This window comes from Salvelinus namaycush, chromosome 28 (assembly GCF_016432855.1).
Source record: "Salvelinus namaycush isolate Seneca chromosome 28, SaNama_1.0, whole genome shotgun sequence".
In the NCBI taxonomy this organism is placed as follows: Eukaryota; Metazoa; Chordata; class Actinopteri; order Salmoniformes; family Salmonidae; genus Salvelinus; species Salvelinus namaycush.
Genome location: NC_052334.1, coordinates 9,294,035 through 9,321,328, shown reverse-complemented (window position 1 = coordinate 9,321,328; position 27,294 = coordinate 9,294,035). Strand labels below are relative to the sequence as shown.

General features: G+C 44.1%; 1 protein-coding gene across 1 annotated transcript in view; it reads left to right on the top strand.

Moving 5' to 3' along the window:
• Window positions 1-27,294, top strand: part of LOC120023030 (metastasis-associated protein MTA1-like) — a 100,882-nt gene that overhangs the window by 19,298 nt on the left and 54,290 nt on the right. The window contains exon 4 of the mRNA XM_038966979.1: window positions 19,512-19,644. Within this exon, the coding sequence (XP_038822907.1) occupies window positions 19,512-19,644 (133 nt within the window). The remainder of the gene's footprint in view (window positions 1-19,511; window positions 19,645-27,294) is intronic.

The window sequence follows — 27,294 nt, the reverse complement described above, 5'->3', positions numbered from 1 at the left end:
GTGGTGGGGTGTGTGTGTACGTGGTGGGCTGGGGTGTGTGTGTGTACGTGGTGGGCTGGGGTGTGTGTGTGTACATGCTGGGGTGTGTGTACATGCTGGGGTGTGTGTACATGGTATGCTGGGGTGTGTGTGTATGTACGTGGTGGGCTGGGGTGTGTGTGTGTACGTGGTGGGCTGGGGTGTGTGTGTGTGTGTACGTGGTGGGCTGGGGGGTGTGTGTGTGTGTGTACGTGGTGGGCTGGGGTGTGTGTGGTGGGCTGGGGTGTGTGTGTGTGTGTGTGTACGTGGTGGGCTGGGGTGTACGTGGTGGGCTGGGGTGTACGTGGTGGGCTGGGGTGTGTGTGTGTGTACGTGGTGGGCTGGGGTGTGTGTACATGGTGGGCTGGGGTGTGTGTGTGTGTACATGCTGGGGTGTGTGTACATGCTGGGGTGTGTGTACATGGTATGCTGGGGTGTGTGTGTATGTACGTGGTGGGCTGGGGTGTGTGTGTGTACGTGGTGGGCTGGGGTGTGTGTGTGTGTGTACGTGGTGGGCTGGGGGGTGTGTGTGTGTGTACGTGGTGGGGTGTGTGTGTACGTGGTGGGCTGGGGTGTGTGTGGTGGGCTGGGGTGTGTGTGTGTGTGTGTGTGTGTGTGTGTGTGTGTGTACGTGGTGGGCTGGGGTGTACGTGGTGGGCTGGGGTGTACGTGGTGGGCTGGGGTGTGTGTGTATGTACGTGGTGGGCTGGGGTGTGTGTACGTGGTGGGCTGGGGTGTGTGTGTGTGTACATGCTGGGGTGTGTGTACATGGTATGCTGGGGTGTGTGTACATGGTGGGCTGGGGTGTGTGTGTACATGGTGGGCTGGGGTGTGTGTGTGTGTGTGTGTGTGTGTGTGTGTGTGTGTGTGTGTGTGTGTGTGTGTGTGTGTACATGGTGGGCTGGGGGGTGTGTGTGTGTGTACATGGTGGGCTGGGGTGTGTGTACATGCTGGGGTGTGTGTGTGTGTGTGTACATGCTGGTGTGTGTGTGTGTGTGTACATGCTGGTGTGTGTGTGTGTGTGTGTGTGTGTACATGCTGGTGTGTGTGTGTGTGTACATGCTGGTGTGTGTGTACATGGTGGGCTGGGGTGTGTGTGTACATGGTGGGCTGGGATGTGTGTGTGTACATGGTGGGCTGGGGTGTGTGTGTGTGTACATGCTGGGGTGTGTGTACATGCTGGGGTGTGTGTACATGGTATGCTGGGGTGTGTGTGTATGTACGTGGTGGGCTGGGGTGTGTGTGTGTACGTGGTGGGCTGGGGTGTGTGTGTGTGTGTACGTGGTGGGCTGGGGGGTGTGTGTGTGTGTACGTGGTGGGGTGTGTGTGTACGTGGTGGGCTGGGGTGTGGTGTGGTGGGCTGGGGTGTGTGTGTGTGTGTGTGTGTGTGTGTACGTGGTGGGCTGGGGTGTACGTGGTGGGCTGGGGTGTACGTGGTGGGCTGGGGTGTGTGTGTGTATGTACGTGGTGGGCTGGGGTGTGTGTACATGGTGGGCTGGGGTGTGTGTGTGTGTACATGCTGGGGTGTGTGTACATGGTATGCTGGGGTGTGTGTGTACATGGTGGGCTGGGGTGTGTGTGTACATGGTGGGCTGGGGTGTGTGTGTGTGTGTGTGTGTGTGTGTGTGTGTGTGTGTGTGTGTGTGTGTGTGTACATGGTGGGCTGGGGGGTGTGTGTGTGTGTACATGGTGGGCTGGGGTGTGTGTACATGCTGGGGTGTGTGTGTGTGTGTGTACATGCTGGTGTGTGTGTGTGTGTGTACATGCTGGTGTGTGTGTGTGTGTGTGTGTGTGTGTACATGCTGGTGTGTGTGTGTGTGTACATGCTGGTGTGTGTGTACATGGTGGGCTGGGGTGTGTGTGTACATGGTGGGCTGGGATGTGTGTGTGTACATGGTGGGCTGGGGTGTGGGTGTGTACATGGTGGTGTGTGTGTGTACATGGTGGTGTGTGTGTGTGTGTGTGTGTGTGTGTGTGTGTGTGTGTGTGTGTGTGTACCTGATGATGGTGTGTGTGTGTGTGTACCTGATGATGGTGTGTGTGTGTGTGTGTGTGTGTACGTGGTGGGCTGCGGTGTGTGTGTGTACATGGTGGGCTGGGGGGTGTGTGTGTGTACATTGGTGGGCTGCTGCTGTAACCTGTCTGTATTCTGGAGCCAGCTGCCCAGACTGACACCAAGGACCTGTAAGAGAGAAGAGGGGATGATCAGAGGGCCTGGTATCTTGTCCAGACTTTCTGTTTGTTTAATAGCGGCGACCGGGTAAAATAACTTTGAGAAACCGGTATATTATAATAATGTATTTCTATGAACAGCATGGGGTGAAATGGAACTGTTATATGCAATGTCCAAATCTGTCTTCTCACATCCTTCTTTACTAACTGCATGATCAATCATCAACGCTCAGTGTGTGTCTCTGAGTGCGTGCGCTGTTGTACTAGCCTATCGTATTTACTATGTTGTTTAAGCATATTGTTTATGCTGAAACTGTAAACACCACCTTGAAATGCAGTTGGTAGGCCTATGGCAGGGCTGCCCAACCCTCTTCCTGGAGATCTACTGTCCTGTAGGTTTTCGGTCCAACCCTAATTTAGCATATCTGATGAACATCCCAAATGTATTTATTTTATGGATGTCGGATGTTGATAATTAAATAAATTTATCATAACATTCCTATGAATAGCCTATGCCTTCGTTAATAAATAAGACCTTGCGAGATTATCAATGTCTTTATTGCTTTAAAATTACTGTTAAGCTAGGCTAACGAATGATACAAATGATACTTTAGAATTACTGTTAGGCTAACAAATGATATGAATGATACTTTAGAATTACTGTTAGGCTAGGCTAACAAATGATACGAATGATACTTTAGAATTGCTGTTAGGCTAGGCTAACGAATGATACAAATGATACTTTAGAATTACTGTTAGGCTAACAAATGATACGAATGATACTTTAGAATTACTGTTAGGCTAGGCTAACAAATGATACTTTAGAATTACTGTTAGGCTAGGCTAACAAATGATACAAATGATACTTTAGAATTACTGTTAGGCTAACAAATGATACGAATGATACTTTAGAATTACTGTTAGGCTAGGCTAACGAATGATACAAATGATACTTTAGAATTACTGTTAGGCTAACAAATGATACAAATGATACTTTAGAATTATTGTTAGGCTAACAAATGATACGAATGATACTTTAGAATTACTGTTAGGCTAGGCTAACGAATGATACAAATGATACTTTAGAATTACTGTTAGGCTAACAAATGATACGAATGATACTTTAGAATTACTGTTAGGCTAGGCTAACGAATGATACAAATGATACTTTAGAATTACTGTTAGGCTAGGCTAACAAATGATACAAATGATACTTTAGAATTACTGTTAGGCTAACAAATTATACGAATGATACTTTAGAATTACTGTTAGGCTAGGCTAACAAATGATACGAATGATACTTTAGAATTACTGTTAGGCTAGGCTAACAAATGATATGAATAATACTTTAGAATTACTGCTAGGCTAACGAATGATACACATGATACTTTAGAATTACTGTTAGGCTAGGCTAACGAATGATACGAATGATACTTTAGAATTACTGTTAGGCTAGGCTAACAAATGATACGAATGATACTTTAAATTACTGTTAGGCTAGGCTAACAAATGATATGAATGATACTTTAGAATTACTGTTAGGCTAGGCTAACAAATGATATGAATGATGGAACATTGCCCTTGTGTGGAACATTGTCCTTGTGTGGTACTGGATGGCTTTCTTTCTCCCTTCTGGACTGGATCATTTCAGAATGGCTGTGTGTGTGTGTGTATTCTCGCCTGTTTGTGTGCTTGTCTTTGTGTGTGTGTGCGCGTGTTCGCCTGTGTGTGTGCTGTGAGTCATAGATTAAATATTTTCCTTGCTAAGATTCGGTTAGAGCCTTAACTCAGAGGGCCCCTATGTGTCTTAGCCCCTCCCCTGCCGGCAGAGATGCCTCCTGAGTGGTCGGTCCCAGGGATTGACAAAGCCTTTGGCTCCTCTGGCCCTTCCCTCCAGTCATATGACTTAAGTAGGGTTGCAAAGGGTCAGAAACTTTACAGAAATTTTCCATGGCAAGTTGAGCCCGGGAATTTAGGGAATTTAGCTTAATTTCATAAAAAAAGTTAGCTTAACAGTGAACCTTTTTTGTGGGATACACATAAGGCAATTCTAGGTATTGTGGCATATTTTGGTTGAACTATCCCCAATTCATTGGAATTGCAATCCTCTGCATGCACCGTGCATTCTTCCATCACATTTACAGCTGATTCTCAATATCTTGTAAACTAATGAGATGCTATTGAGCCCACAATAGTGCACTGTCTAAGCCAAGGACCACATGCTTTCTGGTAAGTTTTGATTACAATACTGGGTGGGGTGAATATATTTTATGACATTATTTTTTTGTTAACTAGTAAATAGTATCCTATAGCAAAGTGTGTTTTTAAATAATTTTTAACTTGTTAACAATTTCTGCTAGTTAGTTTTTGCTATCATGTGGGGTTTAGCTTGCTTGAGCCTGCTAACTGAGTGTTAATTCACCTGTTTCCATACATGTTTCATTTTAAAACATTTATCTTACAAAGGAGTTGTTTTAATCTAACTGCTTAACTATTTATCTGTATATGGAATTGTATTATTATTTTTTCTTCTTCTAATCTTTACAGGAAAAAGCCACAGGCACTATCTGATGTGTGGAGACATTTCACTGCAGCTAATGTAGAAGGAAAAGCTGTGCGCATTTGCAAATACTGTGCCAAATCATATGTGACGAATGCAACAAAGATGCAGAATCATCTGGCCAAGTGCATAAAGTTCCCTCAGCGCTCACAACAAGCAACCTCTGACAAAAGTCCCTCTACTTCTATTCGAGGTGAAAATGATGAATCGGACACCTTATCAATAGCAACAGCTCATGGTCTTCCTGGAATCGGAAGTTTTTTTGATTCAATGGAGGAACGTAGTCAGAGAAATGCTGATGAATATCTTGTTCGAGCTGTGTATGCAACTGGTTCACGTCTGATGCTCACAGGCAATGTGTGTTGGAAGAGATTTCTGAATGTTCTTCGCCCAGCATACACCCCTCCAACCAGACATGCTTTATCTACTAATTTGCTGGATGTAGTTCAACAGAGTTTAACTGAAGGTCAAGCAAATCATAGAGAAAGCAGACTGTATTGCAATAATCTCTGATGGATGGACAAATGTTTGTGGGCAAGGAATGATTAACTACATCTCCACCCCTCAACCAGTATTCTACAAGCGCATAGACACAAGGGACAACAGACACACCGGTCTTTACTTTGCAGATGAGCTGAAGGCAGTCATCAATGACCTTGGACCACAGAAGGTATTTGCACTGGTGACAGACAATTCTGCGAACATGAAGTCTGCTTGGTCTAAAGTGGAGGAGTCCTACCCTCACATGACACCCATTGGCTGTGCTGCTCATTGAATCTGCTCCTCAAGGACATCATGGCACTGAAAACAATGGATACACTCTACACGAGAGCCAAGGAAATGGTTATGTAAGTGAAGGGTCATCAAGTTGTAGCAGCAATCTACCTCACCAAGCAAAGTGAGAAAAATTAAGAGCACCACATTGAAGCTGCCCAGCAACATCTGTTGGGGTGGTGTTGTCATCATGTTTGATTGTCTCCTGGAGGAGAAGGAGTCTCTCCAAGAAATGGCCATTATGGACAGCCCCATCAAGAGGATCCTCCTGGATGATGCATTTTGGAAGAGAGTGGTAAGCAGCCTGAAACTCCTGAAACCTATAGCAGTAGCCATTGCACGGATTGAGGGAGACAATGCCATCCTGTCTGATGCTCAGATTCTGCTTGCAGATGTAAGAGAATAAATCTGTAAGAGAATAAACCCTGCCCACTTCACTGTTGCTCCAAGCAGAGGAAACTGCAGTTCTGAAATACATCAAAAAGAGTGAAGACTTCTGCCTGAAGCCCACACACGCCGCAGCGTACATGTTGGACCCCCAAGTATTCTGGCAAGAGCATTGTGTCTAGGGCAGAGATCAACAAGGTCTATGGTGTCATCACTACCGTGTCTCGCCACCTTGGCCTGGATGAGGGCAAGATTCTTGGCAGTCTGGCGAAGTACACTTCCAAGTTAGGGCTTTGGGATGGAGATGCAATATGTCAGTTGTGCCAACATATCTCATCAGCCATTTGGTGGAATCCCTTTGTGGATCTGAGGCTCTTTCCCCTGTTGCCTCCATCATCCTCCAAATCCCACCAACATAAGCCTCCTCAGAGCGCAACTGGTCCTGGTTTGGGAACACACACACCAAAGCACGCAATAGGCTGACCAATACAAGGGTTGAAAAATTGGGGGCCATCCGGGCAATTTTTTTGGCTTTTTGGGCCTGACAACGAGCCATCCTCAACACGGTTGTAACGTGACAGTGAAGATCAGGCCTCAAGAGTCTGTTCAAGAGGTGGACATTGAGGAGGTCCAGGGAGAAGACATGGAAGGCTGAGAGGAAGACAACCAAAGCTTTAGTTTCTAGACTATCATTTTACAGCTAGCTGTATGTTGAAAATGTTTTTGGGAGATGCGATGGATCATTGGGGATCATTCAATATTCCCTTTCTTTTGTTGTTCAGTGAAATCATCCTATGTGAAGAGTCAACTCATTTAATTAAAGTTCAATTTGTAACTAAATTGTATTTGTATTGCTATTGGCAGGATTTAATCATTTGCAATTGTCTACTTATGAGAAAAGGTGTTTGTTCCATATGGTAATATATCCAATGCAAAAAAAATCTACATTTAAATGGTATTAATATAAATTTGCATATATTCCCGTTAATTCCCACGGAAAGTTTCCTCCTCTGAATATTCCCGAAAATGTGCAACGCTAGGCTTCAGCATGCTTCAGTTCGGCTATCGGCTAGCCGAACGAGTGTGCTCGCATGCTTCCTCAAAAGATGTTCCCTTGAAAAAAATTAAAAGGGGATATTACCCCGGGACGGTAGAGAATGATGAGCTGGTAATAGCCATCTACGGCCAAACAAGGATGGGACGACACACCCAAACAAGGAAGACATGCGCGGGAGAATGAATTAGTTTTCCCAGAGAGACACTTGACTGGCGAATTTAATTTGTGAGAATTTCCTGGGATCTACTAGATTTGCTGTACCTAGCAACAGACATTGCATTCGGGAAAGTCTTCAGACTCTCTCACTTTTTCCACATTTTGTTACGTTACAGCCTTACTCTAAAATTGATATATAAAAAAAATCCCTAATCTATTGACACACCCCATAATGACAAAGCAAAAACAGGCCTTCATAATTTTCTAAAACTGAAATATTACATTTATGTATTCAGACCCTTTACTCAGTACTTTCTTGAAGCACATTTTGGCAGCGATTACCGCCTCAAGTTTTCTTGGGTATGACGCTACAAGCTTTGCACACCTGTGTTTGGGGAGTTTCTCACATTTCTTCTCTGCAGATCCTCTCAAGCTCTGTCAGGTTGGATGGGGAGCGTTGCTGCACAGCTATTTTCTGGTCTCTCCATAGATGTTCGATCGGGCTCTGGCTGGGCCACTCAAGGACATTCAGAGACTTGTCCCGAAGCCCATCATGCATTGTCTTGGCTGTGTGCTTAGGGTCGTTGTCCTGTTGGAAGGTGAACCTTTGCCCCAGTCTGAGAACCTGCTCCAGAGCGCTCAGGACTTCATCAAGGATCTCTGTACTTTGCTCTGTTCATCTTTCCCTCGATCCTGACTAGTCTTCCAGTCCCTGCCACTGAAACGCATCCCCATAGCATGATGCTTCCACCACCATGCTTCACCGAAGGGATAATAATGGCTAGCTGATGAGCGGTGCCTGGTTTCCTCCATATGTGAAGCTTTGCATTTAGGCCAAAGAGTTCAATCTTGGTTTCATCAGACCTGAGAATCTTGTTTCTCATGGTCCGAGAGTCCTTTAGGTGTCTTTTGGCCAACTCCAAGCGGGCTGTCATGTACCTTTTTACTGAGGAGTGGCTTCCGTCTGGCCACTCTACCATAAAGGCCTGATTTGTGGAGTGCTGCAGAGATGGTTGTCCTTCTGGAAGGTTCTCCCATCTCTAGAGGAACTCTGGAGCCCTGTCAGTGACCATCGGGTTCTTGGTCACCTTCCTGACCAAGGCGCTTCTTCTCCAATTGCTCAGTTTGGCCAGGCGGCCAGCTCAAGGATGAGTCTTGGTGGTTCCAAACTTCTTCCATTTAAGAATGATGGAGGCCACTGTGTTCTTGGGGACCTTCAATGCTGTAGACATTTTTTGGTACACTTCCCAAGATCTGTGCCTCAACACAATCTTGTCTCGGAGCTCTACGGACAATTCATTCGACCTCTGCTTGGTTTTTGCTCTGACATGCTATGACATGTGGGACCTTAATCTAGACAGGTGTGTGTGCCTTTCCAAATCATGTCCAATCAATTGATTTGACCACAGGTCGACTCCAAGTTGTAGAAACATCTCAAGGATGATCAATGGAAACAGGATGCACCTGAGCTCAATTTCGAGTCTCATAGCAAAGGGTCTGAATACCCTTTGGGGCGGCAGGTAGTCTAGTGGTTAGAGCATTGGGCCAGTAACTGAAAGGTTGCTGGATTGAATCCCCGAGCGGACAAGGTAAAAATCTGTCGTTCTTCCCCTGAACAAGGCAGTTAACTCACTGTTCCTCGTTAGGTTTTCATTGTAAATAAGAATTTGTTCTTAACTGACTTGCCTAGTTAAGTATTTTTAATTTAACCTTTATTTATGTAAATAACGTAACTTATTTTTAAATGTGCTTAAACCAGTTTTTGCTTTGTCGTTATGGGGTATTCTGTGTAGATTTTTTTTAAATCAAAATGTTAAAGGGAAGGGGTCTTTAATATTTTTCGAATGCACTGTATAATAGGCGAGATCCGGAGACGGAGAAGATGCCCGCTACAGGTTCACAATGGTGGATGTAGGGGCATACGGCCGAGAGAGCTATGGTGGAGTGTTACAAGAGTTCTTTTGGATCCAAACTGCCCGTAAAAGACCCTCGATTTACCACCGCAAGCTGTCCTGCCAGGTACCACAGCTCTAACTCCTCATGTTTTCCTGGGAGATGCAGCTTTCCCCCAACATGAGAACCTCATGCGCCCTTATCCAGGTATGTTGATAATAGAAGGTTGGAATCAATCTCACTTTTTCTGTTTCTAATTTCCCTTGTTACTGCATACATGAATGAACCTCTGAGAAATGCAATTTTTATCAATGCTTTTGGAATATGGTATGGGGTTTTATTATTTCTTTTGGTTTACCGAATATACACTATATCTGACATTCACTTTTTACCTCTCATTCACAGGTGTCCATCTCAATAAACCTGGGCGTACCTGGAACTTTTCACTCTCGTTGACGGAGAGTCAAGAGAAAGCATTCAGTATCATGGCTGCAAGGATGAGGATTCTTGATGGACGCACAGACTCAGTTCTTTGTGAGCCAGTAGAGTTTTAACCTGATTCTGGGAGGTCTGTGTGCAGTCATTTAGATTGAACTACACCACAGGTAGTTCTGTACATCGTCAGCACTTGATGTTCAAATAGAATGCATTGAAACACCTTGAAGAAATGCCAACAGAACATTTTCAGCACACAAATAAACCTTTATTCTTGCTTCTGAAAGTAAACCACAATAGAAGTGTCTGCTGAGGACAGACATGAAAACAAGTATCTATGGAATAAAGTGTCAGTGTAGTTACACATTTCTGAATATAAATATTTCGGAACAATAGTAAGGGTCTTTATGAAAAGACATGTAAATAACAAGTGTCTTTGGAATAAAATTAAAGTGCCTAGTTTTTGACTCCTGAGATGTCTGAACAACAGAACAAGTTGTTAATTTCACTGTGGTCTCAGTCCTGCGGTCCATGTCCTCTTGAAGTCATGCAGCTGGTGATCGAGTTCTGGAGTTTTGGTGAGAGTTCATCCATGAAATCAGCTATAGGTGCCAGGACCCCGTGGAGAGGATGAGGAGGGGGGGAAATTAGGAGTGTCTGGAGAGAGGATGAGAAGAGGGGGATTAGGAGTGTCTGGAGAGAGGATGAGAAGAGGGGGGGAAATTAGGAGTGTCTGGAGAGAGGATGAGAAGAGGGGGGGATTAGGTGTGTCTGGAGAGAGGATGAAGAGGGGGGGATTAGAAGTGTCTGGAGAGAGGATGAAGAGGGGGGGATTAGGAGTGTCTGGAGAGAGGATGAGAAGGGGGGGGTTAGGAGTGTCTAGAGAGGATGAGAAGGGGGGGGATTATGAGTGTCTGGAGAGAGGATGAGAAGGAGGGGGGGTTAGGAGTGTCTGGAGAGAGGATGAGAAGGGGGGGATTAGGAGTGTCTGGAGAGAGGATGAGAAGGGGGGGGTTAGGAGTGTCTGGAGAGAGGTGTGCATGGTAAGGAGGAAAAAGGACAACAGAAGAGAAGAAAGGGGATCAGCGTAAAGTCAAATCATTTTTATTTATTTGCCTCCGGGACAAGCTGGTGGCTCGGTGCATGACGTTGTCCAGATCTTGAGACGTCTTCAATCATTTGCAATGCCTGTGCGAGTGATGTGTGAATGACTGAGTCTGCAGCTCTTCCCCCCCCCCCCCCCCCCCCCTTCTCACACCCCTGCTACCACTGCTGCTGCTCTGTGGCATCGCTGAGGGGAAAGCCAGTGGATTAGGTCTTGGAGGTGGGCCCAGGATAGAGCTTCCCAGGTCCTGCATGAAGAGCGGTTCTAATTATTCACTGCAACTCAGTGCGGGAGATGGGCTGGGGGCCGGTCACCAGTCAGTACTGGGGCAGAGGTAGTGCTTGGGGCCGGTGAACAGGCAGTGCTGGGGCGCAGAGAACAAAACCAGGTGCTGTCTCCACTCACTGGTGTTTGAGCCTTAAATAAAAAAAGGAGAGGGCTATTTAGTACACATATCCAGAACATTGTTGAACATCAAATATCATTAACCGTGACTACGATAGACTATATAATTTTGCAAACGTTTGAGCAGAGTTGAGTAGGCCTGGCCTAGCAACATTTTGACTAGCTGGACCTTGCAACCTAACTTTGACTTTGGTGTTACCAATGTCTGAAGCTTATGATTTTTCTTTCTATAACAAAATGATGTTTGAACAAAAGTTGTAAAGATGTTTAGTTGGTTGGCTTGCTTTCCCTGCACGAGTATGCTGCTAGGCTAGCTAGCCACTAGCCAGCCAAGTAGCTAGAGCTAGCTGTCTAGCTATTGTTAGCAAAACATTTCTACTCTTTTCCTTGACTATAATAGAAAATACAACAACATACCTCATCCTTTGGTGTAGACAGCATGTTGGTTTAAGTCTTCCCATACTTCACGTGCCGAACAAGCTAGCAGTAACATTTCTGGAGTAGCCTTTCTACCGGCATCTCCACTGTGGAGTAGCCTTTCTACCGGCATCTCCACTGTGGAGTAGCCTTTCCGCCGGCATCTCCACTGTGGAGTAGCCTTTCCGCCGGCATCTCCACTGTGGAGTAGCCTTTCTGCCGGCATCTCCACTGTGGAGTAGCCTTTCCGCCGGCATCTCCACTGTGGAGTAGCCTTTCTGCCGGCATCTCCACTGTGGAGTAGCCTTTCTGCCGGCATCTCCACTGTGGAGTAGCCTTTCCGCCGGCATCTCCACTGTGGAGTAGCCTTTCTGCCGGCATCTCCACTGTGAAGTAGCCTTTCCGCCGGTATCTCCACTGTGGAGTAGCCTTTCCGCCGGTATCTCCACTGTGGAGTAGCCTTTCTGCCGGTATCTCCACTGTGGAGTAGCCTTTCTGCCGGCATCTCCACTGGAGTAGCCTTTCCGCCGGTATCTCCACTGTGGAGTAGCCTTTCCGCCGGTATCTCCACTGTGGAGTAGCCTTTCCGCCGGTATCTCCACTGTGGAGTAGCCTTTCTGCCGGGATCTCCACTGTGGAGTAGCCTTTCTGCCGGGATCTCCACTGTGGAGTAGCCTTTCTGCCGGGATCTCCACTGTGGAGTAGCCTTTCCACTGTGGCCTTTATTTCTTTGCCTTGACGAACTTGTTGCGAATCCTACCCCATTTTTAGAATTAGTGTTTGGGTCGGACCCCAGCGTCTCCGCAATCTCTTTCCATGAATTGGCATTTACATGGATGTTTTTATATAATGCATGGCTAGAATCGTACTGGTGAAGGTACTTTTGTACCTCCTCGGTCAATCGATGCTCCAAGTTGTCGTTCGCCATGTTGAACCCACACTGAATTTCGGGCTGAATCAACAAAAAGCAGAAACTCGCGTCGCCCCCTACAGTTCACCAATCACGGATGAAGGGTGTAGACTTCGGCTTCCGAACTTTGACTGGCCCTTGAACAATAATGCGTGCCGAACAGCCGAAAAAACCCTAACCAAAATGTTGTCATAAAATATGCACAAACTCTTCTGAACTGTTTCGGCTGGGAAGCCTTTAGCCTCTCTTTAATGGGCCTTTCAATTCTAAGTCTAGAACTCTGGGCCCTTAGTTTCACTAAACAATAGACATCAATGTTGACTATGTTTATTATTTGTGAATAGATTCAATCTAGCGGCAAAGTATAGAATAACTGTTGCTCAATAGGCTACACTACATAGTATACTATTTGAAATAAAATTGAAGTCCTTCGAAACTCAGGATTATAGGTGTTGGTCCTCTCTCCCTCTCCTCTTCCTCTCCTTTCGTCTGGTAAGGCGACTCACTCATCAATAACTGATAATTGGTAGGAACAGGTGAGATGGAGAGGCAATTTGTGGAGGGTATGGTCTAGGTGCTGTGTCAGTGGATTGGCTCTGTCTGTCTGTCTGGGGGTAGAGGGTCAGTCAGTCAGGAGCTGGTAGTGATAATGATGCCTCAGATTGTACTGAATTGATATCAGATTTGGATTGCCTGGCTGCCTGTAAGATTGAATCGGCTCGGGGGCTCTTGGATTGGGGTGCATGTTCACTCTGTGATGGTGTGTCCACAAGAGTCTATGAGCCAGTCTGTCTGGTAAGTGAGAGTGAGAGAGAACTTATTGATTTTGGCCCCATATCCCTTCTCCTGAAAATCCCTTTTGATTGCTTCTGTTCTGCTCTCCTCTCTGTCTCCCTCTCTCTGTCTCTCACCTTCTCTAATGAAACTCCAAATGAGCTGGAGCATGCTTCAACTGGTTTCTGCCCCCCCCCCCCTCTCTGTCCCCCTCAGTCTCTTTCCTTCAGGGGGGTTATAGAGAGAGAGGAGAGTGGGGGTTATAGAAAAGAGGGGAGTGGGGAGAGAGGGTGTTATAGAGAAGAGGGTTATAGAGAAACACACCAGTCCAGGCAGGGTTCTATATCCCTATTTATTCCTAAATGAGCCAGGTACCTACAGTGTCACAAGGTGTCTTCACTGTTTTCCTGGAAAAACCAATCCCTGTGGTATCTAATCCTCTTGTTTGTCTCAATTCTCTGGTTCTTTAATATGTCGTGCCCTAACCTCACCCTAAATTCTGAGCGAATCACAGGTGTCACAACTATGAGGCGTGGCTCTAAATTCATCACTAGTTAACACAGCCACAATGTAGAAAATTACAGACACCGACATCATACCGAAGCAATTTTGCATATGTAGGTCATTTTTGGTGATTAGCCTACACAATATTCATGTGTGCATTAAACAATAGCCTACAGAGCGGCGCGGCATATATGAAAGCAAAGCGGCATAGAAAAAGACACTTTCATCTATGCTGTTTTATTTGAACCAAAACTACAACAGCCAAAGTGGATATGATGCAACTTCCACCAAGCCAGTGGATCCTCTTGGCTGTCTACCAAAGGAGAAAACATGTAGCTATTCATCTCTGCTTCCCGTAGTGACACAGCGGGGACAGATGTTGAAGCTGCTGTGTCGCTTCCCTTGAAAGCTCCACAAAGACTTCCTGGGCCTTTTATTTTCTCCTATGGTGCACTAACTGGTGGGGTTCTGTCCTCACTGTGGGCCTCTCCACCGGTGGGGTTCTGTCCTCACTGTGGGCCTCTCCACCGGTGGGGTTCTGTCCTCACTGTGGGCCTCGCCACCGGTGGGGTTCTGTCCTCACTGTGGGCCTCTCCACAGGTGGGGTTCTGTCCTCACTGTGGGCCTCTCCACCGGTGGGGTTCTGTCCTCACTGTGGGCCTCTCCACCGGTGGGGTTCTGTCCTCACTGTGGGCCTCTCCACCGGTGGGGTTCTGTCCTCACTGTGGGCCTCTCCACAGGTGGGGTTCTGTCCTCACTGTGGGCCTCTCCACCGGTGGGGTTCTGTCCTCACTGTGGGCCTCTCCACAGGTGGGGTTCTGTCCTCACTGTGGGCCTCTCCACAGGTGGGGTTCTGTCCTCACTGTGGGCCTCTCCACCGGTGGGGTTCTGTCCTCACTGTGGGCCTCTCCACCGGTGGGGTTCTGTCCTCACTGTGGGCCTCTCCACCGTTGGGGTTCTGTCCCTACTGTGGGCCTCTCTGCCGTTGGGGTTCTGTCCCTACTGTGGGCCACTCCACCAGTGGGGTTCTGTGCTCACTGTGGGCCTCTCCACCGGTGGGGTTCTGTCCCTACTGTGGGCCTCTCCGCCGTTGGGGTTCTGTCCCTACTGTGGGCCTCTCCACCGGTGGGGTTCTGTCCCTACTGTGGGCCACTCCACCGGTGGGGTTCTGTGCTCACTGTGGGCCTCTCCACTGGTGAGGTTCTGTCCCCACTGTGGGGTTCTGTGCTCACTGTGGGCCTTTCCACTGCAGGTGTTCTGTCCCCACTGTGGGTTTCTGTGCTCACTGTGGGCCTCTCCACTGCTGGAGTTCTGTCCCCACTGTGGGGTTCTATGCTCACTGTGGGCCTCTCCACTACTGGGGTTCTGTGCTCACTGTGGGCCTCTCCACTGTTGGGGTTCTGTCCCCACTGTGGGGTTCTGTGCTCACTGTGGGCCTCTCCACTGGTGGGGTTCTGTCCCCACTGTGGGGTTCTGTGCTCACTGTGGGCCTCTCCACTGTTGGGGTTCTGTCCCCACTGTGGGGTTCTGTGCTCACTCCACTGCTCACTCTCCACTGGCCTCTCCACTGGTGGGGTTCTGTCCCCACTGTGTCGCTTAAGGGAAGCACTGGAAGCAGAGATGAATAGCTACATGTTTTCTCCTTTGGTAGACAGTGAAGAGGATCCACTGGCTGAGTAGAAGTTGCAACATGTCAACGTTCCTACAGTAAACAAACTGGCACAGAAGCACCTGTGTATCCCTGCCACCAGCTCGCCGTCTGAACGAGTTTTCAGCACAGGCGGCAGCATTGTTACATGCCACCGATCATGTTTGAAACCAGACATGGTCAATATGTTGTTTTTTCTGGCTAAAAGCCTTTAGTAGTTTGAGACTGAAGGCCATGTTGAATCTAATTTTATAATTTTTCAGTTTACAAATGTACAGTTTACAAATGTACTGACACTGAGATAAAGCGAAACTGAACAGAACTTTTTGTTGCTAATATTTTTAATTGAAGAGAATAGTTAGCCTATTATTCAAGATAAAAATAACATGTTGTTACATTTACATTTAAGTCATTTAGCAGACGCTCTTATCCAGAGCGACTTACAAATTGGATGTTATGTAGCTACTCATGTCAAATAACTGAAACTAAATAAAAGAGTTGAGAATTGTAATCGCATTAAAAAAGTTGACCATGTTTTTGCAGGATTTGGACCTTCTAGGTGCTTTGCCCTTGTCAATTCTCCATATCCCAGGTTAATGTGTTACATTTTCTGAATAATGCCTTTTTTTCCCTTTTCAGCCTTTTGCTGGATCACTTGGTAATCAAGTAACTTTCTTTGACCTGGTATAAAAATGGCGTTAATGGAGAATAACCACCCAAAAATATAATTTATCACAATGTATCGTTATTGCAGTCATAAACCTTGCCTATTTCTACAATTTATCTTCTTAAAATCTGATTGAAACCTTAACCCTAACCTTAACCACACTGCTAACCTTATGCCTAACCTTAAATTAAGACCGAAAGCTCATTTTTGTAGCCAATTTTGACTTTGGCTGTGCAATTTGACTTTGTGGCTGTGCAATCTGACTAAGGCAGGTGGTTAGGGCGTTGGACTAGTAACCGGAAGCTTGCAAAAATGAATCCCCGAGCTGACAAGGTAAAAATCTGTCATTCTGCCCCTGAACAAGGCAGTTAACCCACCCTTCCTAGGCCGTCATTGAAAATAAGAATGTGTTCTTAACTGACTTGCCTAGTTAAATAAAGGTGTTAAAAAAAAAATCATAATAGTCGGCCAAATCGGTGTCCAAAAATACCGATTTCCGATTATGAAAACTTGAAATCGGCCCTAATTTAATCGGCCATTTCGATTAATCGGTCGACCTCTAATCTGCACGCACAGTGAGGCTAAGACCTTTGGAGGATGGCCTGGTGTCAAGAAGGGCAGCAAAGAAGCCACTTCTCTCCAGGAAAAACATCAGGGACAGACTGATATTCTGCAAAAGGTACAGGGATTGGACTGCTGGCTCACTCACAATTTTGCCTAAGAACACAGCCATGAATAAAGAATGGTACCAACACATCCTCCGAGAGCAACTTCTCCCAACCATCCAGGAACAGTTTGCTGACAAACAATTCATTTTCCAGCATGATGGAGCACTTTGCCATAAGGCAAAAGTGATAACTATGTGGCTCGGTGAACAAAACATCAATAGTTTGGGACCATTGCCAGGAAACTCCCCAGACCTTAATCCCATTGAGAATTTGTGGTCAATCCTCAAGAGGCGGGTGGACAAACAAAAACCCACAAATTCTGACAAACCCCAAGCATTGATTATGCAAGAATGGGCTGCCATCAGTCAGGATGTGACCCAGAAGTTAATTGACAGCATGCCAGGGCGGATTGCTGAGGTCTTGAAAAAGAAGGGTCAACACTGCAAATATTGACTCTTTGCATCAGCTTCATGTAATTGTCAATAAAATCCTTTGACACTTATGAAATGCTTGTAATTATACTTCAGTATTCCATAATAACATCTGACAAAAATATCTAAAGACACTGAAGCAGCAAACTTTGTGGAAATTAATATTTGTGTCATTCTCAAAACTTTTGGCCACGACTGTAGTACTGTGCGCCTCCCATAGTCTGTTCTGGACTTGGGGACTGTGAAGAGATCTCTGGTGGCATGTCTTGTGGGGTATGCATGGGTGTCCGAGCTGTGTGCCAGTAGTTTAGACAGACAGCTCGGTGCATTCAACATGTCAATGCCTCTCACAAATACAAGTAGTGATGAAGTCAATCTCTCCTCCACTTTGAGCCAGGAGAGATTGACATGCACAAACTCCCTCTTTGTGGTACCTGACCACACATCTGAACAGAAGTCCAGGTGCGACAAAACTAGGGCCTGTAGGACCTGCCTTGTTGATAGTGCTGTTAAGAAGGTAGAGCAGCGCTTTACTATGGACAGACTTCTCCCCGTTTTAGTTACTGTTGTATCAATATGTTTTAACCATGACAGTTTACAATCCAGGGTTACTCCAAGCAGTTTAGTGTCCTCAACTTGCTCAATTTCCACATTATTCATTACAAGATTTAGTTGAGGTTCAGGGTTTAGTGAATGATTTGTCCCAAATACAATGCTTTTAGTTTTTGAAATATTTAGGACTAACTTATTCCTTGCCACCCATTCTGAAACCATTTGCAGCTCTTTGCTGTAGTAGCTGACCTGGGGAATTCTTGATTCTACATGGATTATGTTGGAGAGGCTTCCATTTAAGAACACCCTCTGTGTTCTGTTAGACAGTTAACTCTTTATCCACAATTTAGCAGAGGGTGTAAAGCCATAACACATACGTTTTTCCAGCAGCTGACTATGATCGGTAATGTCAAAAGCCACACTGAAGTCTAACAAAACAGCCCCACAATCTTTTTATCATCAATTTCTCTTAGCCAATCATCAGTAATTTGTTTAAGTGCTGTGCTTGTTGAATGTCCGTCCCTATAAGCGTGCTCAAAGTCTGCTGTCAATTTGTTTACAGTAAAATAGCATTGTATCTGCTCAAACACCAATCCAAGGGGATTTAACCGTTTTTACAGTACTTTTCATAATGGGTGCATGCTTATCAGTTACTGGAATAAGCAATTTCATAAATGTGTCATGTGCAGCATCTGGTTGCTCCTCATTACACACCACAGACCAGCAAATATTCTTTATATCATCAACATAAGAATCACTACACAACTCTTATACACTATATTAGGCCCAGCCTTTGGAACTTTGGTTTTCCTCGATATGGCTATTATATTGTGATCACTACATCCGATGCATTTGGATACTGTTTTAAAGGACATTTCTGCAGCATTTGTAAAGATGTGATCAATACATGTTGATGATTTCATTCCTATGCTATTTGTAACTACCCTGGTAGGTTGACTGATAACCTGAACCAGGTTGCAGGCACTGGTTACAGTTTGAAACTTTTTCTTAAGTGGGCAGCTTGATGAAAGCCAGTCAATATGGAAATCACCCAGAAAATGACTTCTGTTTATCTCATACATTATCAAGCATTTCTCACACATTATCCAGATACTGACTGTTAGCACTTGGTGGTCTATAGCAGCTTCCCACCAGAATGGGCTTTAGGTGAGGCAGATGAACCTGCAGCCATATTACTTCAACAGTATTTAACATGAGCCCCTCTCTAAGCTTTACTGGAATGTGGTTCTCAATATAAACGGCAACACCGCCCCCATTGGCATTTAGTATTTTCTGTAGATGTTATAACCATGTATTGCTTCCACTGTATCATCAAAGGTATTATCTAAGTGAGTTTCAGAGATTGTCAGAATATGAATATCATGTGTTACTAGCATGTTATTGACTTCATGAACCTTGTTTCTTAGGCTACACATGTTAACGTGGGCAATTTCTTGCACTTTTCTGGGGTGCTTGATGCATGTATAATCATCATGCTGTTTAATCAGATTCTTGATATACCACACCTGTCAGGTGGATGGATTATCTTGGCAAAGGAGAAATGCTCACTTAACAGGGATAGAAACACATTTGTAGCATTTTTTTCTTTCTTGAGAAGTACGCTTTTTGTGCATATGGGATTTTTAAAATGTCAGCTCATGAAACGTGAGACCAACAGTTTACATGTTGTGTTTATATTTTAGTTCTGTGTAGATGGGACTTAACTGTTCTAACACATTAACCATATTATTTATTTTTTTAATAACATTTTTTGTGTGTGTGGCAAGATTCCACTGGTTTCGTGAAAACTCAGTTGAGCTAACCAAATGTGAGTATTTACCTTTGACCCATATCAGGAGAGATGGAGGAGATGCTGAACTGTGTGTGTGTGTCTGTGTCTCTGTGTGTGCACCCGTTTTGTGTGTGTGTGTGCGCACGCCTAACTAACGTTAGTGTTTGACTTCTGACCCCTATCCAGGAGAGATGGAGGAGGAGATGGAGAACCCAGAGTTGAACCCAGTTGACCTGCCAGAGAAACAGAAACACCAGCTGAGACACCGGGAGCTGTTCCTGTCCCGCCAGCTAGAGTCACTACCCGCTACACACATCAGGTACACCATGACACTGTCACACCTTACCCTTCATCCATCACACCTTATATACCTGCTACACACACATCAGAGAAACCCATACACCAGCTGAGACACCGGGAGCTGTTCCTGTCCCGCCAGCTAGAGTCACTACCCGCTACACACATCAGGTACACCATGACACTGTCACACCTTTCCCTTCATCCATCACACCTTATATACCTGCTACACACACATCAGAGAAACCCATACACCAGCTGAGACACCGGGAGCTGTTCCTGTCCCGCCAGCTAGAGTCACTACCCGCTACATTATATACCTGTTACTAGACCAGTTAGTCACCACCCACTACATTATATACCTGTTACTAGACTAGCTAGTCACCACCCACTACATTATATACCTACTACTAGACTAGCTAGTCACTACCCACTACATTATATACCTACTACTAGACTAGCTAGTCACCACCCACTACATTATATACCTACTACTAGACCAGTTAGTCACTACCCACTACATTATATACCTACTACTAGACTAGCTAGTCACCACCCACTACATTATATACCTACTACTAGACCAGTTAGTCACTACCCGCTACATTATATACCTGTTACTAGACCAGTTAGTCACCACCCACTACATTATATACCTGTTACTAGACTAGCTAGTCACCACCCACTACATTATATACCTACTACTAGACTAGCTAGTCACTACCCACTACATTATATACCTGTTACTAGACTAGCTAGTCACCACCCACTACATTATATACCTAGTACTAGACCAGTTAGTCACTACCCACTACATTATATACCTACTACTAGACTAGCTAGTCACTACCCACTACATTACATACCTGTTACTAGACTAGCTAGTCACCACCCACTACATTATATACCTACTACTAGACTAGCTAGTCACTACCCACTACATTATATACCTACTACTAGACCAGCTAGTCACCACCCACTACATTATATACCTACTACTAGACCAGTTAGTCACTACCCACTACATTATATACCTACTACTAGACTAGCTAGTCACCACCCACTACATTATATACCTACTACTAGACCAGCTAGAGTCACCACCCACTACATTATATACCTACTACTAGACTAGCTAGTCACTACCCACTACATTATATACCTGTTACTAGACCAGTTAGTCACTACCCACTACATTATATACCTACAACTAGACTAGCTAGTCACCACCCACTACATTATATACCTACAACTAGACTAGCTAGTCACTACCCACTACATTATATACCTACTACTAGACTAGCTAGTCACTACCCACTACATTATATACCTACTACTAGACTAGCTAGTCACTACCCACTACATTATATACCTACTACTAGACTAGCTAGTCACCACCCACTACATTATATACCTACTACTAGACTAGCTAGTCACTACCCACTACATTATATACCTACAACTAGACCAGTTAGTCACCACCCACTACATTATATACATGTTACTAGACCAGCTAGTCACTACCCACTACATTATATACCTACTACTAGACTAGCTAGTCACCACCCACTACATTATATACCTACTACTAGACCAGTTAGTCACTACCCACTACATTATATACCTGCTACTAGACCAGCTAGTCACTACCCACTACATTATATACCTACTACTAGACTAGCTAGTCACCACCCACTACATTATATACCTACTACTAGACCAGCTATAGTCACTACCCACTACATTATATACCTGTTAGTAGACCAATTAGTCACTACCCACTACATTATATACCTACAACTAGACCAGTTAGTCACCACCCACTACATTATATACCTGTTAATAGACCAATTAGTCACTACCCACTACATTATATACCTACAACTAGACCAGTTAGTCACCACCCACTACATTATATACCTACTACTAGACTAGCTAGTCACTACCCACAACATTATATACCTACAACTAGACCAGTTAGTCACTACCCACTACATTATATACCTACAACTAGACCAGTTAGTCACTACCCACTACATTATATACCTACTACTAGACCAGTTAGTCACCACCCACTACATTATATACCTGTTACTAGACTAGCTAGTCACTACCCACTACATTATATACCTACAACTAGACCAGTTAGTCACTACCCACTACATTATATACCTACTACTAGACTAGCTAGTCACTACCCACTACATTATATACCTACAACTAGACCAGTTAGTCACTACCCACTACATTATATACCTGTTACTAGACCAGCTAGTCACTACCCACTACATTATATACCTACAACTAAACCAGTTAGTCACTACACACTACATTATATACCTACAACTAGACCAGTTAGTCACTACCCACTACATTATATACCTACAACTAGACCAGCTATAGTCACTACCCACTACATTATATACCTACAACTAGACCAGCTATAGTCACTATCCACTACATTATATACCTACAACTAGACCAGCTAGTCACTACCCACTACATTATATACCTACAACTAGACCAGTTAGTCACTACCCACTACATTATATACCTGTTACTAGACTAGCTAGTCACTACCCACTACATTATATACCTACAACTAGACCAGCTAGAGTCACTACCCACTACATTATATACCTACAACTAGACCAGCTATAGTCACTACCCACTACATTATATGCCTGTTACTAAACCAGTTAGTCACTACCCACTACATTATATACCTACTACTAGACCAGCTAGAGTCACTACCCACTACATTATATACCTACAACTAGACCAGCTAGAGTCACTACCCACTACATTATATACCTGTTACTAGATCAGTTAGTCACTACCCACTACATTATATACCTACTACTAGACTAGCTAGTCACCACCCACTACATTATATACCTACTACTAGACTAGCTAGTCACTACCCACTACATTATATACGTACAACTAGACCAGTTAGTCACCACCCACTACATTATATACATGTTACTAGACCAGCTAGTCACTACCCACTACATTATATACCTACAACTAGACCAGTTAGTCACCACCCACTACATTATATACCTACTACTAGACTAGCTAGTCACTACCCACTACATTATATACCTACTACTAGACTAGCTAGTCACCACCCACTACATTATATACCTACTACTAGACTAGCTAGTCACTACCCACTACATTATATACCTGTTAGTAGACCAATTAGTCACTACCCACTACATTATATACCTACAACTAGACCAGTTAGTCACCACCCACTACATTATATACCTGTTAGTAGACCAATTAGTCACTACCCACTACATTATATACCTACAACTAGACCAGTTAGTCACCACCCACTACATTATATACCTACTACTAGACTAGCTAGTCACTACCCACAACATTATATACCTACAACTAGACCAGTTAGTCACTACCCACTACATTATATACCTACTACTAGACTAGCTAGTCACTACCCACTACATTATATACCTACAACTAGACCAGTTAGTCACCACCCACTACATTATATACCTGTTACTAGACTAGCTAGTCACTACCCACTACATTATATACCTACAACTAGACCAGTTAGTCACTACCCACTACATTATATACCTGTTACTAGACCAGCTAGTCACTACCCACTACATTATATACCTACAACTAAACCAGTTAGTCACTACACACTACATTATATACCTACAACTAGACCAGTTAGTCAATCCCCACTACATTATATACCTACAACTAGACTAGCTAGTCACTACCCACTACATTATATACCTACAACTAGACCAGCTATAGTCACTACCCACTACATTATATACCTACAACTAGACCAGCTATAGTCACTATCCACTACATTATATACCTACAACTAGACCAGCTAGTCACTACCCACTACATTATATACCTACAACTAGACCAGTTAGTCACTACCCACTACATTATATACCTGTTACTAAACCAGTTAGTCACTACCCACTACATTATATACCTACTACTAGACCAGCTATAGTCACTACCCACTACATTATATACCTGTTACTAGATCAGTTAGTCACTACCCACTACATTATATACCTACTACTAGACTAGCTAGTCACCACCCACTACATTATATACCTACTACTAGACTAGCTAGTCACTACCCACTACATTATATACCTACAACTAGACTAGCTAGTCACTACCCACTACATTATATACCTACAACTAGACCAGTTAGTCACCACCCACTACATTATATACATGTTACTAGACCAGCTAGTCACTACCCACTACATTATATACCTACAACTAGACCAGTTAGTCACCACCCACTACATTATATACCTACTACTAGACTAGCTAGTCACTACCCACTACATTATATACCTACTACTAGACTAGCTAGTCACCACCCACTACATTATATACCTACTACTAGACTAGCTAGTCACTACCCACTACATTATATACCTGTTAGTAGACCAATTAGTCACTACCCACTACATTATATACCTACAACTAGACCAGTTAGTCACCACCCACTACATTATATACCTGTTAGTAGACCAATTAGTCACTACCCACTACATTATATACCTACAACTAGACCAGTTAGTCACCACCCACTACATTATATACCTACTACTAGACTAGCTAGTCACTACCCACAACATTATATACCTACAACTAGACCAGTTAGTCACTACCCACTACATTATATACCTGTTACTAGACCAGCTAGTCACTACCCACTACATTATATACCTACAACTAAACCAGTTAGTCACTACCCACTACATTATATACCTACAACTAGACCAGTTAGTCAATCCCCACTACATTATATACCTACAACTAGACTAGCTAGTCACTACCCACTACATTATATACCTACAACTAGACTAGCTAGTCACTACCCACTACATTATATACCTGCTACTAGACCAGCTAGTCACTACCCACTACATTATATACCTGTTACTAGACCAGCTAGTCACTACCCACTACATTATATACCTGTTACTAAACCAGTTAGTCACTACCCACTACATTATATACCTACAACTAGACCAGCTATAGTCACTACCCACTACATTATATACCTACAACTAGACCAGCTATAGTCACTACCCACTACATTATATACCTACAACTAGACCAGTTAGTCACTACCCACTACATTATATACCTGTTACTAAACCAGTTAGTCACTACCCACTACATTATATACCTACTACTAGACCAGTTAGTCACCACCCACTACATTATATACCTGTTACTAGACTAGCTAGTCACTACCCACTACATTATATACCTACAACTAGACCAGTTAGTCACTACCCACTACATTATATACCTACTACTAGACTAGCTAGTCACCACCCACTACATTATATACCTACTACTAGACCAGTTAGTCACTACCCGCTACATTATATACCTGTTACTAGACCAGTTAGTCACCACCCACTACATTATATACCTGTTACTAGACTAGCTAGTCACCACCCACTACATTATATACCTACTACTAGACTAGCTAGTCACTACCCACTACATTATATACCTGTTACTAGACTAGCTAGTCACCACCCACTACATTATATACCTAGTACTAGACCAGTTAGTCACTACCCACTACATTATATACCTACTACTAGACTAGCTAGTCACTACCCACTACATTACATACCTGTTACTAGACTAGCTAGTCACCACCCACTACATTATATACCTACTACTAGACTAGCTAGTCACTACCCACTACATTATATACCTACTACTAGACCAGCTAGTCACCACCCACTACATTATATACCTACTACTAGACCAGTTAGTCACTACCCACTACATTATATACCTACTACTAGACCAGTTAGTCACTACCCACTACATTATATACCTACTACTAGACTAGCTAGTCACCACCCACTACATTATATACCTACTACTAGACCAGCTAGAGTCACCACCCACTACATTATATACCTACTACTAGACTAGCTAGTCACTACCCACTACATTATATACCTGTTACTAGACCAGTTAGTCACTACCCACTACATTATATACCTACAACTAGACTAGCTAGTCACCACCCACTACATTATATACCTACAACTAGACTAGCTAGTCACTACCCACTACATTATATACCTACTACTAGACTAGCTAGTCACTACCCACTACATTATATACCTACTACTAGACTAGCTAGTCACTACCCACTACATTATATACCTACTACTAGACTAGCTAGTCACCACCCACTACATTATATACCTACTACTAGACTAGCTAGTCACTACCCACTACATTATATACCTACAACTAGACCAGTTAGTCACCACCCACTACATTATATACATGTTACTAGACCAGCTAGTCACTACCCACTACATTATATACCTACTACTCACACACACACACACACACACACACACACACACACACACAGAAAGTCAGAAACAACCCCTTACATGTATTATATAATGAAGCACAGTACAGCCTATATTAGGGGTGTAACGGTTCACCAAACCCATGGTTCGGTACATATTACGGTTTTGGGGTCATGGTTCGCTTTCGGTACACAAGTTTCCCACTAGTAATTACCAGTTTGAGGGCTGGAATTTACCAGTCGTATCTGGTAAATTCCCACTTCCCACTTGCTTACACTGCCTAGTTCAGTGCAATATTCGTACTTGTGCCTCTCATAAAGGGGGCGTATCTGTAGCACAGTACATCTCCCACTCTGGGGTAATGTGATGGACTGTCACTGATAAGCAAGCACAACACAGGGTGCATTGGCCAATTCATTGAAACCTTCGGCTTTGGTTCGCTTACATAGAGCGAGTACTACCTGTTTGCTGAATTGGGTGCAGAAGGGAAGTTCTTAAGGTGGCTCAAAATCTTGAGGGCCTGAAACCCCCTATTCATGAGGGCCTGAAACCCCCTATTCTCACCCACCGAGAATGGACGCATATCCGCAGCTATAAACCAAAGATTGTTTGAAATATAAACATAGCCTACCTGTCGCTCTTGTAATTTCTTTGGCCCGTTCACAATCAGCTTCCAAGGGCTAATCTACCGGTGAGCCAAAATGGAGATTTAAACGAAGCCGGAGGATCCTCCAACTCTGGTTTATCAACCCCACCACTAGCCATCATAAAGAACTAGTTCCCGGCTGCGCCTCAAAAAAGGACCGTTTGAAATGTGCCAGTTAAGAGGAAAATGTTGATTACGTGTACATAGGCTGTAGTTGTTTTAACGGAATAGCCTGAAGAAAAAAAATGTCACCTCAGATTTACTCAACAGGCATAGCTTTTTATTTATTTATTATGTATTCATTAAGATTCACAATGCGGATCGATCAGAGGTCCCCGAACGGTTCGTTACGAATATGTGTACCGTTACACACCCAGCCTATATGTGTTCCCAGCCGTGAGAGGAAGAGTCGTCTATTTTCCAGGCAGCATTAATACAAGAAAGGGAATATAGCGTACCTGAAGTGTGTAGCTAGCTGGTATAAAGGTGTACCTGATGTGTGACTAATTGGTCTAGTAACAGGTATATAATGTAGTGGGTAGTGACTAACTGGTCTAGTAACAGGTATATAATGTAGTGGGTAGTGACTACTCTGGTTCTAGTAACAGGTATTAATGTAGTGGGTAGTGACTAGCTGGTC